Source organism: Myotis nattereri (genome assembly GCF_964212035.1).
Source record: "Myotis nattereri genome assembly, chromosome: 15".
Taxonomy (NCBI): domain Eukaryota; kingdom Metazoa; phylum Chordata; class Mammalia; order Chiroptera; family Vespertilionidae; genus Myotis; species Myotis nattereri.
This window is the reverse complement of record NC_138090.1, coordinates 57,223,420-57,240,511: the sequence shown is the minus strand read 5'-3', so window position 1 is coordinate 57,240,511 and position 17,092 is coordinate 57,223,420. Positions and strand designations below refer to the sequence as shown.

At 46.7% G+C, this 17,092-nt stretch overlaps 1 protein-coding gene across 1 annotated transcript; it reads right to left on the bottom strand.

Moving 5' to 3' along the window:
• Positions 1–4,348: 4,348 nt before the first annotated feature.
• Positions 4,349–16,199, bottom strand: LOC308531297 (zinc finger protein 416-like). Its single transcript, XM_081108251.1, has 3 exons — positions 16,073–16,199; positions 14,440–14,510; positions 4,349–5,240 (listed from the first exon to the last, which is right to left on the bottom strand). The coding sequence occupies exons 1-3, from the start codon at positions 16,191–16,193 to the stop codon at positions 5,127–5,129; spliced, it is 306 nt and encodes a 101-aa protein (XP_080964377.1). The 5' UTR covers positions 16,194–16,199; the 3' UTR covers positions 4,349–5,126.
• Positions 16,200–17,092: the final 893 nt, after the last annotated feature.

The following is a 17,092-nucleotide window of genomic DNA, read 5'->3' as shown; positions in this document are numbered from 1 at the left end:
ATGGGGGGGTAAGGACACAGACGTAATACCTTAATCAATAAAGAAATTAAAAATAATAATAATAAAAATTGAAAAACCATATTTTTAAAAATATTTTAAATGAAGGTAGCCCAATTGGTGTGTCTCAGTGGTTGAGCATCAACGTATGATCCAGGAGGTCACAGTTGTATTCTTGGTCATGGCACATATGTGCGTTGCGGGTTCAATTCCCAGTGTGGGCAGGGATTTGCAGGAGGCAGCTAATCAGTGATTCTCTCTCATTATTGATGTTTCTATCTCTATCTCTCTCCATTCCTCTCTCTAAAATCAATATCTATATATAGATAGATGTGTGTGTGTATGTGTATCCTATCTAATAAAAGAGAAACATGGTAATTGGCGTACGACTGCTACCCTTCCCATTGGGTAATCAGCAAGATATGCAAATTAACTGTCAGCCAAGATGGCAGCCGGCAACCAGGCAGCTTGAAACTAACATGAGGCTTGATTGCTTCAGTGACGGAGGACTCCAACGTTCTCTGCCTGATACTGCAGGACTCTGAGCCTGCAGTTTGAAACATTTTAACAAATATAGAAGAAAAAAGAAAACCCAGAAACCTGCTTTAGTCAGCCAGCAGGATCGCAACATTGTAAACAAAGGTCAGAATCCTGGCTTCAGCAGCGGAGGCCTAAGAGCTGGAGCCAAGCCTCAGAGCTAAAGCTGGCCCAGAATAAAAAAAAAAAGAAAAAGAAAAAAAGGAGCGGTTGGGAGCTTCAGTCACCTGTGAGCCTGAAAACAGCCCTCAGCCCCTCACCCAGGCTGGCCAGGCACCCCAGTGGGGACCCCCCCCCCAGATCCAGGACACCCTTCAGGGCAAAGCAGCCGGCACCCACCTGTGCACCAGGCCTGTACCTTATATAGTAAAAGGGTAATATGCCTGCCAGCACCGGGATCAGCGGAGCCGCGAGGCCTCCCGGCACCGGGATCAGTGTGACAGGGGGCAGCGCCCAAACCCCCTGATTGGCCCTGCTCTGTGCATGACAGGGGGTGGCGCCACAACCTCCCCATTGACCCTGCCTTGAGTGTGGCAGGGGGTGGTGCCCCAACCCCACAATCAGCCCTACCCTGAGCATGACTGAGGGTGGCATCGCAACCTCCTGATCCCCCCTGCTCTGTGCATGACAGGGGGCGGCGCCCCAACTCCCCAATTGGCCCTGCTCTGAGCCCAACCAGGGCCTGCACCTAGGGATTGGGCCTGCCCTCTGCCACCCGGGAGCAGGCCTAAGCCAGCAGGGCGTTATCTCCCGAGGGGTCCCAGACTGCGAGAGGGCACAGGCCGGGCTGAGGGACCTCCCCCTCCCTCCCGAGTGCACAAATTTTTGTGCACCGGGCCTCTAGTATATATATAAAAGCCTAACGGCAGTTATGACCAGTTGACCAAATGACTGGTAGACTGGTCGCTATGTTGCACACTAACCACCAGGGAGCAGCTCCTACGTTTATCGTCTGCCCCCTGGTGGTCAGTATGCTTCCACAGCCAACCTCACAAGGTCACTCTCCCAGAACTGGGTGAGATGGCCCTGATCAGCCCTGATCTCCGGTCAGGCAGACAGACCCCACCCATGCACAAATTTGTGCACTGGGCCCCTCTAGTATATACATGTAATACATATAAGTCCTGGCTGGTTTGGCTCAGTTTGGGTAGAGCATCAGCCAACAGACAGAAGGGTTCTGGGTTCGATTCTGGTTGGAGGCACATGCCTGGGTTGCAGTCTTAATCTCCAGTAGGAGGCATGCAGGAGGCAGCCAATCAGTGATTCTCTCTCATCAGTGATGTTTCTCTCTCTCTTTCTTCCGTACTCTCTGAAATCAATAAGTAGCACTTTCAGAAACCGCTGTGTCCCGGAGCTGCCACATACAGTCGTTGACCAAACTCAAAGGAGTGAATTTTGGAAAAAGGAGTTTGGACAGATGTCATTGGCAGCAAACTGACACCCACTTCTGAGTGGGACCGTGTTTCAATCCCTGGCCAATTCGGTTCCCCACTGTGGTGGGGGTGAAGCCCCACGTTGACTGGGTTGATTGGGATGGTACCGGACCGCAAACATCCAGCATCCCTGTGCTTTTACATGAACATCAGTCCCTCCCTGCCTCCAAGACTCTGTGTCTTTTGCGTTGCCCAGGCGAGGGCCCCAGCAGGTGGGGCTGATGGTTAACGTGCTGCCAGTCACATCAGTCGTGACCCTGTGCTTTCCGTTCGTTCTGTGCATGAACGTGTGCTAAATGTGGTCCCTGCATAGTTCTCTCCATCCCTATTGCAGAGAGCCTTAGGCCTAACTCTTCCTCCTGTCCCTGGTGTTGGACCAGGAGTCCCACAGGATTGCCCAGTGCCTCATTACTGGGAGCACTTAAGATCCTAGGAGTCTGCCGAAACCGGTTTGGCTCAGTGGATAGAGCGTCGGCCTGCGGACTGAAAGGTCCCAGGTTCGATTCCGGTCAAGGGCATGTACCTGGGTTGCGGGCACATCCCCAGTGGGAGATGTGCAGGAGGCAGCTGATGGATGTTTCTCTCTCATCGATGTTTCTAACTCTCTATCCCTCTCCCTTCCTCCCTGTAAAAAATCAATAAAATACATTTAAAAAAAAAAAAAAAAGATCCTAGGAGTCTCCTCTCTCAGTTTTCTCCCATATGCACTCCTCCACTTATTCCTTGCTCAGGATGCAGGATCCTACAGCTCCTCCCTGAAGGACCAGAGTCCTACCGAAACATGCCTCCCTCCACACTCTCTAGCTCTGGTCTGTCCTCAGAGTCACCCCCAAGTCCCCACCTTCTCACAGCCTGGGGAACTGACCCTTCACTTCACCCATCCCTGGGGCCTGAGATGGACCCCCAGGGGGCAGCAGAAGCTGGAAGAGCAGGGGCAGAAAGGGGTCAGCCAGGGGCTGGAAAGAACATATTGTCCTCTCCATCACCCCTCAATACATTGCCTATGCATTTGCTTGTAGCTGGTGTGCACAGACACACACATTCACAGGGAAACATACAGACACACAAACTCACAGGGAAACATACAGACACCACAAGCACAGAATCACACAGGCACAGAACCCTCACAGCCGATGGTGGGCACTCAGGTGCAGAGCTTATGCCCAGAGACGCATACTGTAGACATGAGCAACACCTTGAGGGGAACACACACACACACACACACACACACACACACACTAGATACTCCCATGCACACACCAGAACAGACAGACAGGGACACAGAACAGACATAAATACACAAGTACACACACACACACACACACACACTCACACAATAGATACTCCCATGCACACACCAGAACAGACAGGGACACAGAACAGACACAAATACACACACACACACACACACACACACACACACACAGGAACATCCAAAGAGGCAGCACACTCACACATACAACCAATTCACATACATGCAAAACATACACTCCAGAAAATTCTGGGTTGTGCTAATACAACGTGTTGAAGGAAACATTAAGAACTAAGGGGCTCCCCTGGCCAGGTGGCTCGGAAAAGAGTGTGGGTTTGATTCCTGGTAAGAGCACTTACCTATGTTGCTGATTCCATGGTACCTCCAGGACTGGCCAGGGGGTAGCTTTAGTTTTAGTTAAATCATAGTGGGAAATGACCCCCAAAAGGCAAAAAGAGACCCAAACCATGGCAGTGGGGGCTCAGGAGTGTGTGAGGGGTGGAGGCAGGACTTTCCCAAGGTGAACTCATTTGGGGCCCAAAGCATTAGGGGGCATCTCCCAGATAAAATAGATCCAGATGCAGTGGGCCAGGTGCCTGGGGATGGGCAAAGCAGGCTGGAGAGGCCTCTGGATGGAGACAGCAGAGCCCTGATCAGCTCCTCTCAGGCGGAAACAGAACCCCAATCCCTCCAAGGGACCTGCCTTGGGCTCCTCTCTGCCAGCTCCTGGGCAGGACACAGCGTGCCCAGCTGCAGGGGGAACATCCTGGGCAAAGGCAGGAGAGTGAGGAAAGGTGGGCTGTGTAGCATAGTGGATGGTACTTTTGTTTGTTTGTTTTATAGACCTCATGAGTGGATATTTTTCTATTGATATTTAGTCAGAGTGGAAGGGTGGGGCTGCGGGGTGGGGGGAGGGAGAGAGAGAGAGAGAGAGATAGAGAGAGAGAGAGAAACAGAAACATCAATGTGAGAGAGACACATTGACTGGATACCTTCTGCATGTGCCCCAATAGGGCCTGAGGATTGAACCGGCAACCCAGATACATGCTGTTGACTGACAATCTAATTTGCCACCCTTCAGATGTGGGGGGGTGAAACTCTTACTACTTTTTTTAAAATTTTTTTTATTGATTAAGTTATTACATATGTGTCCTTATCCCCCCATTACCCCCAACCCCCCTGTTGTCTGTGTCCATTGGTTAGGCCTATATGCTTGCATATAAGTCCTTTGGTTGGTCTCTCCCCTTACCCCCAGCCTCCCCTACCTTCCCTCTGAGGTTTGATGGTCTGATCAATGTTTCTCTGTCTCTGGATCTGTTTTTCTTCATCAGTTTATGTTGTTCATTATATTCCATGAATGAGTGAGATCATGTGATATTTATCTTTCTCCGACTGGCTTATTTCACTTAGCATAATGCTCTCCAGTTCCATCCAGGCTGTTGCAAACAGTAAGAACACCTTCTTTTTTTTTTTTACCACAGCGTAGTATTCCATTGTGTAGATGTACCACAGTTTTCTAACCCACTCATCTGCTGATGGGCACTTAAGCTGTTTCCAAATCTTAGCTATGGTGAATTGTGTTGCTATGAACATAGGGGTGCATATATCCTTTCTGATTGGTGTTTCTAGTTTCTTGGGATACATTCCTAGAAGTGGAATCACTGGGTCAAATGGGAGTTCCATTTTTAGTTTTTGGAGGAAACTCCATACTGTCTTCCATAGTGGCTGCACCAGTCTGCATTCCCACCAGCAGTGCAGGAAGGTTCCTTTTTCTCCACATCCTCGCCAGCACTTGTTGTTTATTGATTTTTTGATGACAGCCATTCTGACAGGTGTGAGATGGTGAAACACTTACTATTGAGGCACACTGGCCAGGCCAGGGTGCATGTTCACCCATTAAGGAAAGTTCAGGGCCATTTTCTCTCCTTAGATTGATAGGCAGCTACCATCTCCTTTAGTTTCCACTCAAGACACTTCCAACCCAGAGGAGGACCACGTGGCTCAGCAGCCAGCATCACCACCTGTTGGGAAGACAGGGAATCAGCCTCTGCAGAGAGAGCTCCTCTCCCTCCCGGGCAGGTCAATGGCTGGAGATCCTCATTACCTTGGACTAGCTTGCACCTGCCTGGGTCACAAGTTTTCTTGGAGTGCATGCTCACTCCCAGGTCACGCTGCCCCAGGAACTCCTGCAGCAGAGCTTGCTCCATCTCCCACTAACCATGGCCCCAAAAAACAGAGCAGCCACAGCCTGGACTGGGACTGGAGGGGACCTCAGAGCCACACACGTGGCCCAGCACCAACTCCCTGTGGTAACTGCCCTGAGTTTTCCTGCCCACACCTAGCTGCCCAGCTGCCAGCGCTGCTCCCAGCCCTGACTCCTGAGAGGAATCTGAGCTCCTCAACCCCCTGAAGGTGCAATAGCCCAGGCTCAACCCCTGGCTGGAAGGTGCAGAGACCACAAGGGGCAGATCCTGGCCCAGAGCTTCTCCCGGCCGCTTTGGTTTTAATCCCAGGAAGCACACTGATGTCATCATCCCCTGTGGGTGCTGGCGAAGCTCAGCCCGGGCCCCCACCTGCTACACTGACAGCCCTGGCATCACCCATCCTGCTCTCTGCATCATTGCCTGCTCTGCCCCCATGAGACCTCTGGCTGCTGGTCTCCACGGGGCCCTGGGTGGTTCTGGTGTTCACAAGTGTGTGGACTGACTGGGCGGTTAAAGCATGTACACTGAGTGGCCAGGTTATTAAGACCAGCCAGATTATTATGACCACCCCATCAGAACAATGAAATGAATTAGTTATGCAAATAACAATAATAAAACCTTGAGGGTATTTGCTTAGGAAGTTTTCAATATTCAGTCTTTTTGGAAGTGTCAATAAAGTACTGATGGGGTGGTCATAATAATCTGGCCACTCAGTGTATATTGATTGTGAGAGAGATAAAAATAGGGATATAGAGAGAAACAACCATTTTTTTTGTTCCATTACTTTTATACCTTCTTTGGCTGATGCTTGGAATTGCCTTACCAGGGATGGAACTTGCAGCCTTCACATTATTGAGATGATTCTCTGACCCACTGAGCTATTTGGTGACAGCTGGACATATGTGCCTGTTTAGGTAAAATAGCCCAACAATGTACCTGAGAATAGATGCAAAAACCATCATGATGACATTCTGGTGGGAGGCTAGAACAGGATTCATAGGGTTTCATAGTCTTTTTTTTAAAAAAAAAAACACTTTACTGATTTTTTTACAGAGAGGAAGGGAGAGGAATAGAGAGAAACATCGATCAGCTGTCTCCTGTACACCCCCTACTGGGGATGTGTCCACAACCAAAGTACATGCCCTTGACTGGAATTGAACCTGGGACCCTTTCGTCCGCAGGCCAATGCTCTATCCACTGAGCCAAACTGGTTAGGGCCATAAGTCTTTTTTACATGGATGTATTTCATAGGCCACTTCAAAGGCAGACTATTTTTCTTTGGTTATTTTAAAGGCCATGAATGAAGCATTGATAAGGGCAGGAGGAACTTGGTTTCAGCGATGCAGGAATACATGGAAACACCAAAAGCATATGTTTAAATATATATGTATACTGAGTGGCCAGATTATTATGACCACCCCATCAGTACTTCATTGACACTTCCAAAAATACTGATTATTGAAAACTTCCTCAGCAAATACTCTCAAGGTTTTATTATTATTTGCATAACTAATTCACTTCATTGTACTGATGGTGGGGTGGTCATAATAATCTGGCTTGTTTTAATAATCTGGACACTCTCTCTGTGTGTGTGTGTGTCTCTGTGTGTATCTACACTTAATAAAAGACAAAGATGCTAATTGACTGTCCTTCGCTATGCCCAAGCCACGCCCACCAGCCAATCAGAGCGGCTATATGCAAATTAACCCAACCAAGATGGTGGCCGGCAGCCAGGGAGCTGGAGCGAGCAGGAGGCTTGGTTGACTGGGTGATGGAGGAAGTCAAGCTTCCCACCTGCCCTGAGCTGGCTGTGGCCCCTGCTCATGGTAACAAAGTTTCAATTATGGAAGACAAATAAATCCCAGATACCTGCTTCCAGCCAGCCTCAACTGGGAGCTTGGATGGCTGGGGGCCATGGCCAGCCTGCAAACAGCCAGCAGCCCCTCACCCAGGATGGCCACACCCTCATTGGGTGAGAGTCCCCACTGGGGGGCTTGGCCAGCCTGCAAACAGCCAGCAGCCCCTCACCCAGGCTGGCCAGGTACCCCAGGGAGACACCCCCACCTTGAAGGGACTGTAACCAGCCTGCAATCAGCCATCAGCCACTCACCGAGGCTGGCCAGGAACCCTAGCAGGACCCCCCCCCCCCCCAAAGGGGGTGTGGCCAGTCTGAAAACGGCCCTTAGTCCCTCACCTGGGCTGGCCAGGCACCCCAGCAGGACCCTGACCCTGATCTGGGACATCCTTCAGGGCAAACCAGCTGGCCCCCACCCGTGTACCAGGCCTCTATCCTATATAATAAAAGGGTTATATGCAAATTGACTCTAACAGCAGAACGACTGGGAATGACTGGTAAATATGACACACACTGACCACCAGGGGGCAGATGCTCAATGCAGGAGATGCCCCCTGGTGGTCAGTGCGCTCCCAGCTCAGCCACAAGCCAGGCTGATGGCTGGCTGCCAGTACAGTGGTGGTGGTGGGAGCCTCTCCCGCCTCTTCAGCAGCGCTAAGGATGTTTGACTGCCAGCTTAGTCCCAATCCCCCGGGGAACGGGCCTAAGCTAGCAGGTGGTCATCCCTCAAGGGTTCCCAGACTGCGAGAGGGCACAGGCCGGGCTGAGAGACACTCTGGAGTGCACAAATTTTTGTGCGCCAGGTCTCTAGTATATGTATGTGTGTGTGTGTGTGTGTGTGTGTGTATTATATTGTGGACGAAAGGGGCCACATGCTGACCTGACAAGCTCAGGGGAGGCCTGCATGGCAGTTTTGCAGACTCGGAGACCTAAAGTAACCACAAAGGATGGTCTGAAATTAAACCTTAACTAAAAGCAGTTATGGTGGGCAGTTAGGTCCTAAGCCGGTATCTTCACTGATAAGGTCAACCTTTACTGTAACTGAGCCTATCTGTCTTCTTGCATCTATGATAACATGTCCTTGGGATGTCTGGGTAACTTGTGACTTCCCTTTTTATGGAGCCCCTGGGGCACAGCCAGGTGTGCTGGGCCCAGGACAGATACCACAGATTCCTTGTTAATTGTTCCTGCACCCACCTAAGTATGTGTCCATCATTTTACTCTTTATCCTATCACAGAGGTTTCCCCGCTTTGCTTAATCCCATCTCCTTAAATCTGTCACCAATGAATTTCATGTATAAATATGGATGTAACCCTGCCATTCTCCGGAGCACTATCTCAATTCGTTGAGGTTCTGCTTCCCGGCATATGTCGACAGTTTGGCTCAAATAAACTCACAAAAATTCTTTACAGGATTCAATGGTTTTTTTACGTTAAATATATATATATATTCAATTAGACATAAACTTTAAAAATGGTTTAAAACGTGAGGATCCCAATAATTTTACTGTATTATTAGGAAAGTGTTGGAGCACATTTGTTGCTACTGTTATCAGTGTGTGGGAAATACAATACCATGATATGCTATTGAAAGATCTTATCACATCCATGTTCAATGCCATGTGGGCAGTTTAAAACCGTGATGAGAGTATTAACACCAGAGAAATGACAAATGCTACAACCCTAGACTTCGCTTAATGTATTATTGAATGCTTAGACTTAAATCAGAATGGCTCCAAATGTTAACAATGAAAAGAAAACATACAAGTATATGATATAAGCTGGCTGAATTTGTATATAGCATAATAATTGAGAAAAACAATTTTGTTTTCAGTATTCCAAACCTATGGTTTCTTATGGCAAAGAAGTCAGTTGAGTCACTGAGGAATGAGGGAAATTTAAGCATATGTCCTAGATGCTGCACAGTCCACCTTCAGTTAAAATAATACATTTATTTAAACAATTTGAAAAAGGCCCTGAGCTGACATTGTAACACAGCAGATGGAGACAGTGCAAATAAATGTATGAAAGAATATTCACTATAAAAAATTTTTAGGTAGATGGAATTAAGATAAAAGCGAGTTAACATTATATGCATTTCCGGGGTTACTATTTGAAAAGGTTGACCATTGTATGTAGTTGCACGTTAGCAGAAAAACTGGAATTTTTATATACCGTGGATCAGTGGGGAGGCAAAGGGAATGACCATTTCGGGTCACAGTTCCACATATCTTAAATGTAAAACATTCATATGCACAAAGTTTGATAAGTAAAACATATGTCTATATATGGAGAACTAAACACAAATATTCCCAAAGATTTATAATACCCCAGAGCTGGAAATAACAAAAAACATAGACAGATCAACACAAAAGGTGGTTATCCACAGAACCCAGTACTACTCAGAAAAAAAAAAAATCAACTCCTTACATAAGCATTTGTGTTGAATCTCAAATAGATTGCATAGCATGGAAGAAACCAGTATTTGTTAAAGAGTACACATCAAATAGTGCCAATAAAATTTTTTTTTTAAATATATTTTATTGATTTTTTACAGAGAGGAAGGGAGAGAGATAGAGAGTTAGATACATCGATGAGAGAGAAACATCGATCAGCTGCCTTCTGCACATCCCCCACTGGGGATGTGCCCGCAACCCAGGTACATGCCCTTGACCGGAATCGAACCTGGGACCTTTCAGTCCGCAAGCCGACGCTCTATCCACTGAGCCAAACCGGTTTCGGCAACCAATAAAATTTTGAACAGGATAAACTATGCTACTGTGAAGAAAGGAAAAATCCATGACCACTTGGAGGGCCAAGAAAGACAGAAGAAAGAGTATAACAGGGCAGTAGGAAAATATAGGATGTGGCAAAAGCAGGTTTAGAGTTGCCAGTATGGAAAATGATACAATCTGTACTAATGAAAGGGTAATGTGCTAATTAGACCAAACATCTGCCGGACGTCCTTCCAGACCAGTGATGGCGAACCTATGCCACGTGTGTCAGAGGTGACATGCAAACTCATTTTTTGGGTTGATTTCTCTTTGTTAAATGGCATTTAAATATATAAAATAAATATCACAAGTATAAATCTTTGTTTTACTATGGTTGCAAATATAAAAAAATTTCTATATGTGACATGGCACCAGAGCTAAGTTAGGGTTTTTCAAAATGCTGACACGCTGAGCTCAAAAGGTTCGCCATCACTGTTTTAGACAAAGCCACGGTGGCATGGCAGAGGCAGAGGCAGTCAGTCAGTGGCGATCAGGCTGGCAGGGGAGAGCAGTTAGGAGGATCAGGCAGGCAGGCAGAATAGTTAGGGCAGGCAGGTGAACGGTTAGGAGCCAGCAGTCCTGGATTGCGAGAGGGATGTCCGACTATTCCTGTGTGATCGGGCCTAACCCGGCAGTTGGACATGCCTCAAGGGGTCCCGAATTACAAAGGGTGCAGGCCGGGCTAAGGGGTTACCCCCCCCCCCCCCCCACAGAGCAGAAATTTCATGTACCGGACCTTTAGTAATTAATAATAATAATACAGGAATAAACTCTGCCCTGGCCAGTGTCCTCAGCTGCTTGGGTGTCATCCCATTCACTGAAAGGTCTCTGGTTTGATTCCAGGTCAGTGCAAATCCCCAAATGGATCCCCAGTAGGGGACGTGCAAGAGGCTGCAGATCTGTCTTTCACTCCCTTCCCCTCACTTCATCTCTCTAACCCCCAAAAAAGAATAAAAGTATTTTCTAAAATATTTTTTAAAAAGAATAATCTGGCCCTAACTACTTTGGCCTGCGGACTCAAGGGTCCCAGGTTCGATTCCGGGCAAGGGCATGTACATTGGTTGTGGGCACATACCCAGTGGGGAGTGTGCAGGAGGCAGGTGATCGACGTTTCTCTCTCATCGATGTTTCTAACTCTATATTCCTCTCCCTTCCTCTCTGTAAAAAATCAATAAAATATATTAAAAAAAAAGAAGAAGAATCTGTGTTTTCTGAACTTACAACTGTGAGCCTATTATTGCCCCACTCTGTGTATGAGTTATAGGTGAGTTTATGTCATATGTGACAGTTTCACAGCTTTATCTCTAGGTCAGGGCTCACCAAACAGCACACGTGAGAAAGGTGCACTTTGTTGCATGTCAGTTCTCATTTCCTGGGAGGACGAGCATTGCCTCAGTGGCAGCAAAGGTTGTCAAGAAGTGAAGACTATTGCCATTGGAATCAATAGGAATGCTGACTGGTTACAAAAGACACATCCTGGGACTGATTACAGCATTATACTTCCTCTAGCTTTGAGTTCTTGCCAGTTGAGCAACAACCTTGAGGTCAACACCCTAGAGCAGGGGTGGGCAAACTTTTTGACTCGAGGGCCACAATGGGTTCTTAAACTGGACCGGAGGGCTGGAACAAAAGCATGGATGGAGTGTTTGTGTGAACTAATATAAATTCAAAGTAAACATCATTACAGAAAAGGGTACGGTCTTTTTTTTCAATAGTTTTATTCATTTTAAACGGGCCGGATCCGGCCCGTGTGCCGTAGTTTGCCCATGGGTGCCCTAGAGGGACCAGAGGAATCCAAAAAAATCCAGTAGATTATTTTGCTGCCAGTGACTTCCGCTACAGGAAATAGTGATGAAGGTCCTCAGAAAGTAATCAAAGATCATATAAGACACAGGCCCTGGAATAATGTGGGCTTATGTCCAGAAGAGGCACTTTTCATCTAGTTTAACTGCAGTGTCTGCTATGACTACGAAAACAGTGTTTATGTCCCAATACTGATTCTACCTCAGAGTCTTACAACACATGACACCAGCCTATGAAATCTCATACATTGTGACACATGGCCTCTGTGGGGCATGTGGAGAGGAGTTCCCCTAAACACTGCTGACACTTGTGTAATACATACTGTGAACAGAGAATATACTTCATATCGTTCACAGAAGCACAATAAAGGCCGTCTGTTCAGGGTGACCACTGACCTCTACAAGAGGCACTAGAAGCAGATTAGAACCTCAAAGTCATGTATAGTCTCTCTCAAGGCCTTGCTCAGCAATACAAACTCAGCCAATATTAGACAAAGAGTGATTTTCTGCCATCAAACTGTGCCTTCCAAAGCAGAGAAAGTTTGGGACCTAATGTATATGTACACTTGTCAATGCTGACACATCAAAACTTTACTTCCAATCATCCCAGGGAGAGAACAGAACCAACAAAATTAAAGAAAAAACAGCTTTACATAAAGATGATAAACCAGAGCAGAGGACAGCAAGAAGTTTGCAGATTGATGAATTGGAACTTGAAACACTTCCTCACACCACAATGTGAGACCCACAATGTCCCTGAAAGAGGAAGCACTTAGCTGAGGAGGGTGCTCTGGACAAAACATGGGTCAGGTCAATTCTCTGGTCAGAAATAAAATGAAGATCCACCCAGGAGCTTCGAATATTCATAATTTTCTCAAGCACAGCCCCAGAGTATGCAGGGGTTGTGACGGATGCACTCTTCAGGTGAGCCAGGTGGGAGAGGTGAAATAGCTACCACACAAACACGTGCAGTGACATCAATCAGGTTGTAGGCCTGAGTAGGTTAGCAAGTGGGATGCGGTTTCTGAAAGCGTCACTTATACCTGAAACTTAGGAGGCATCTAGCAGAGTGCATGTTCTGATAACGGGGTTTGCATTCAGGTAAATGGGGGTAAAAGCTTCTCCTTTGGTGTTATTCTGAGTGAGAAAGTAAAACATTCCCTGCACATTTAAAGCTTTTCTCCAGCGTGTACTTTCAAGTGTTGAACGAGGACATATTTGAAGCGAAAAGATTCCCCACATTCACTGCACTCATGAGGTTTTTCAGCAGTGTGAACTCTGAGGTGCTGAATGAGGTTAGATCTTTGCCTGAAGCACTTCCCACAATCACTACATTGATGGGGCTTTTCTCCGGTGTGAACTCTCTTGTGGATAAGGAGATGAGTATTTTCCTTAAAACATTTACCACATTCACTACACTTATATGGTTTTTGTCCAGTGTGAACTTTGTTGTGTTTACTGAGGGAATACCTGTGACGGAAGGACTTCCCACAATCACTACACTTATGAGGTTTTTCTCCAGTGTGAATTTTGTGGTGGTTAAAGAGGTTAGAGTATTGACTGAAGGACTTCCCACAATCACTACATTGATAGGGCTTTTCCCTAGTGTGAACTCTCTGGTGGATCAAGAGGACATAACTGCGGCTAAATGATTTTCCACATTCACTACATTTGTAAGGCTTTTCTCCAGTGTGAATTCTCTTGTGGGCAGAGAGGTCATAACTGCACCGAAATGATTTTCCACATTCACTACATTTGTAAGGCTTTTCTCCAGTGTGAACTCTGTGGTGTTTAGTGAGGTGAGACCTTTCATTGAAGGACTTCCCACATTCACTGCACTCATATGGTTTTTCTCCAGTGTGAAGTCTGCGGTGTTTTTTGAGGGAAGACCTGTCATTGTACAGCTTCCCACATTCACTGCACTCATAAGGTTTTTCTCCAGTGTGAACTCTGCGGTGTTTAGTGAGGGAAGACCTGTGATTGAAAAGCTTCCCACAGTCAGTGCACTCATAGGACTTTTCTTCAGTGTGAACTCTCCTATGTCTATTGAGGTTAAAGATACATGTAAAAACGTTCCCACATGTATTACACTCATATTTCTCTTCCCCAGAGCAGACGCCCTGATGTTGAACAAGGTTCTGGTTGTGGCTGGCTGCTTTTTCATAATCATCCCACTGGTGATGCCTTTTTCTTTTGAGAAATTCCTGTGAAATCTCACTATGACTGTGTGGCTCCTCAGTGTTGAGAGGGGCCTGGTGCAGGAGAAACTCTGAGATGGCTGAGAAATCTTCCCCAACTTCCTTATTGGTTGAAGGCAGCCCTGATAAGTAGAAGCTACACCTCGTCACAAATGAGGCCCTGTCCACAGCTCCTTTCCAGGGCTTCTCTCCACCTGCTTCCCTCTGTTTCAGGTGAGCGTTTGCACTGAAACAGAAGTCTCTCACACATGCGTCCCTGAAGAAGGCTTTCTGCTCAAAGTCTGCTGCTTGTGACTCAGTCAGGTGCAGAATATCTTTGAACACAGAGAAACACCTCCCACAGTGCAGGGTTCTCTGGGTTGCTGGAGCTGTCTTAGAAGCACTAACCTTTGACTCCCCTTGTACAGATACACTCTGCTCAGAACAGGCCTCCACATCAGCCATTTTATGCCAACAACCTGCAAAGAGAGAAATGGTGATGAAATGAATGTGGACTGTGGTGACAGGATAAGTCTCATTACAAAAGTGTGTCACACATAACACGTTGGTTACATGCAATTGTCTGACAGTAAAATATCTGAAGGAAACATTGATAAGATGCTGCTGAATGAGAACAACAAGGGAAGATCTGGGCCACTGAAGATAACCATACTAGGAAGATCTCAAACAAAATATGAAAAGAACATGGCAAGCACCAAATGGAACAGAAGCTGGATTGTCCACTCATGCATCTGCTAACAGTGTTCAACAGGACTTGTCTGCTGGTGACATGGGCAAACTGTGCAGAAGGCTGGCTACATCTTATTCCAAGTAAAATTCAAGAAACGAAAAGCTTGTGTCGGGGTCTAGTGAGCACATCTGTGCACCTCATAACACATGTGCAGGTCAATATGTGAGAATACCTCAGATAGAGCAGTTCAGAGGAACAGGTGCTGGAAAAAGTGCAAAAAGGTGAAGGAAGCCAGAAACCAGGAAGTCACAGATTAAAAGATAAATCAGGGAAGTGTCAAGCATGGGAATGAAAAGGTAGAAACGTGAGCTGCTGGCAGTGGCACTTCATCCTAAACTCTGTTGGAAATGAGCAGGTTCCTGGTATAATCTAAACACCACCCTTATGTCATACCTCCCTCCAGTTCCAATCAAGATGGTCAGGCAGCCCTGACCAGTTTGGCTCAGTGAATAGATCATCAGCCTCCAGTCAAGGGTATATATCCTGGTTGCAGGCACATCCCCAGTAGGGGGAGGGAACTGATCGTTGTTTCTCTCTCATTTATGTCTCTAACTCTCTATCCCTCTCCCTACCTCTCTGTAAAAAAATCAATTCTATATCTATATCTATATCTATCTACACACACACACACACACACACACACACACACACACACACACATATAAAGTGGGCAAGGCAACCCTTTAGATCATCCTGCATGTTCACCCGGTAAAAAAAACCACAGAATTCTCCTTGAAACTTCTACTGTACAAGCACATAAAATACAAACATTCTGAGTTTTATTGAAAGACAACAGAGGTGAGTAGGCAGCACTAAACCCAGAGCAAGACAGCCTGCAATAGTATTCAGGGAACAGAATATGACAAACAGTGGAAGGAGGTCTTTCAAGAACCGGCCATGGTTCATGTAAGTAAAGACCATAACCTGGCACAGTCAGTCACAAAGAGCCATTAGCTGAAGGAATGGTGCAGAATGGAAGCCATGGATGTGAACATAGGCACCCCCTCAGAAAGAGAAAGTGCAAGCTGGGCCCATTAAGCTGTTTGCAACAATCCTGACTCTCAGACACCGCTTGTCCTATCTGAGGCTGTGGGTGTGAGGGACATGCATGGAGTCCTTTGCTCTGAGCTCTCCACACACTCAGCATACTCAGCCACAGCGCATTTGACAGGATAATGGGATAAAATGGAAGAGCCCATGGTCTGGTTGTTGGAGAGAGAAACCTACACTTGGAGAATAAAGGAGTAGAAGACTCCACCTCATGATACTGGGACAATGTGAAGCTCTTACCTGCAGAAGAGATGAGAGCAAACACTTCCAGCATCACATCGCAGTACAGAAGTCTCTGAGCCTCATCAAGGAGCCCCCACTCTTCCTGAGAAAAGGCAATGGCCACGTCCTCAAAGTCCATATCCTGTTGTGATGGGGACAGTTCAGTCCATGATCAGCTTCTCTCCTAGGCTTTAATTTCATCATACTCCCACTCTCCATAACCATCTGCTCCCTCCTCCCTCATCACAGAAAATAGCAGGCCTTGCATCCATCAGAGTCACTCTCTCCTTATATTCCTACTCATACTGTGTCTTCCCACAGCAATAAAGCAGATGCCCATATTGATTATACCTGACCTCAGGGCCACACATTTAGGGTCAACACAATGGGTTTCACCAACACAGGGGACAGATAAATGTTGGCCATAAGGAGAGATGTGAGTGATTTGACACTGGTCCTGTGGGGCAATATCCTTGTTGTTCAACAGATTCTCCCTCCAAGACCCCGAAGAACATGGCATCGCTTGTCACCCTTTCCATTCCAGTCCTAGGGTGCTGAGGGCAACACTTGGCGCTACCGGTTCCACATTAGTCTTCCCATCCCACTTCTCTCCTACAGCTTCATTCCCAGAGTCACTACTTCCAAGACAACACATACAGGCCGTGGAGAGGAGGGGATATTTTCTAATCACCCTCATTTCAACATTCTAACTCACCCCCTCTGTATGTATTTATCTCTTACCCTTCTCCACTCCCCAAGTCAGTAGAGATTTTCAAGCCCAGGTGACACTGATGTCTGCTATCCCATTCCCATTGATCACTGTATCAGCCCAACAACAACAGGCAGGTGTGCACCTATATGACACCTAAATTCTGGGACTGGCATGTAGCGCCACAACATCCATCTTTTCTGGAATTACCCGAAAATTAACCACGTTGTATCATCCAGTTATCACCAGAAATGGGCTCAACCTTCATCCCCTTTATGTCAATATCAGGAATCTATGGCCATAAATTCACACTCCCTCTCCAAAAGCAC

What these genes read in the sequence shown, in the direction of transcription:
- LOC308531297 (XM_081108251.1), bottom strand. Translation starts at nt 16,193, where the DNA reads ATGGACTTTGAGGACGTGGCCATTGCCTTTTCTCAGGAAGAGTGGGGG. An exon ending in TGCTCTCATCTCTTCTGCAG is followed by an intron (nt 14,511 to 16,072) that starts GTAAGAGCTTCA and finishes CTCTCTTTGCAG; the next exon opens with GTTGTTGGCATAAAATGGCT. An exon ending in CTGTACAAGGGGAGTCAAAG is followed by an intron (nt 5,241 to 14,439) that starts GTTAGTGCTTCT and finishes TCTTCCCAACAG; the next exon opens with GTGGTGATGCTGGCTGCTGA.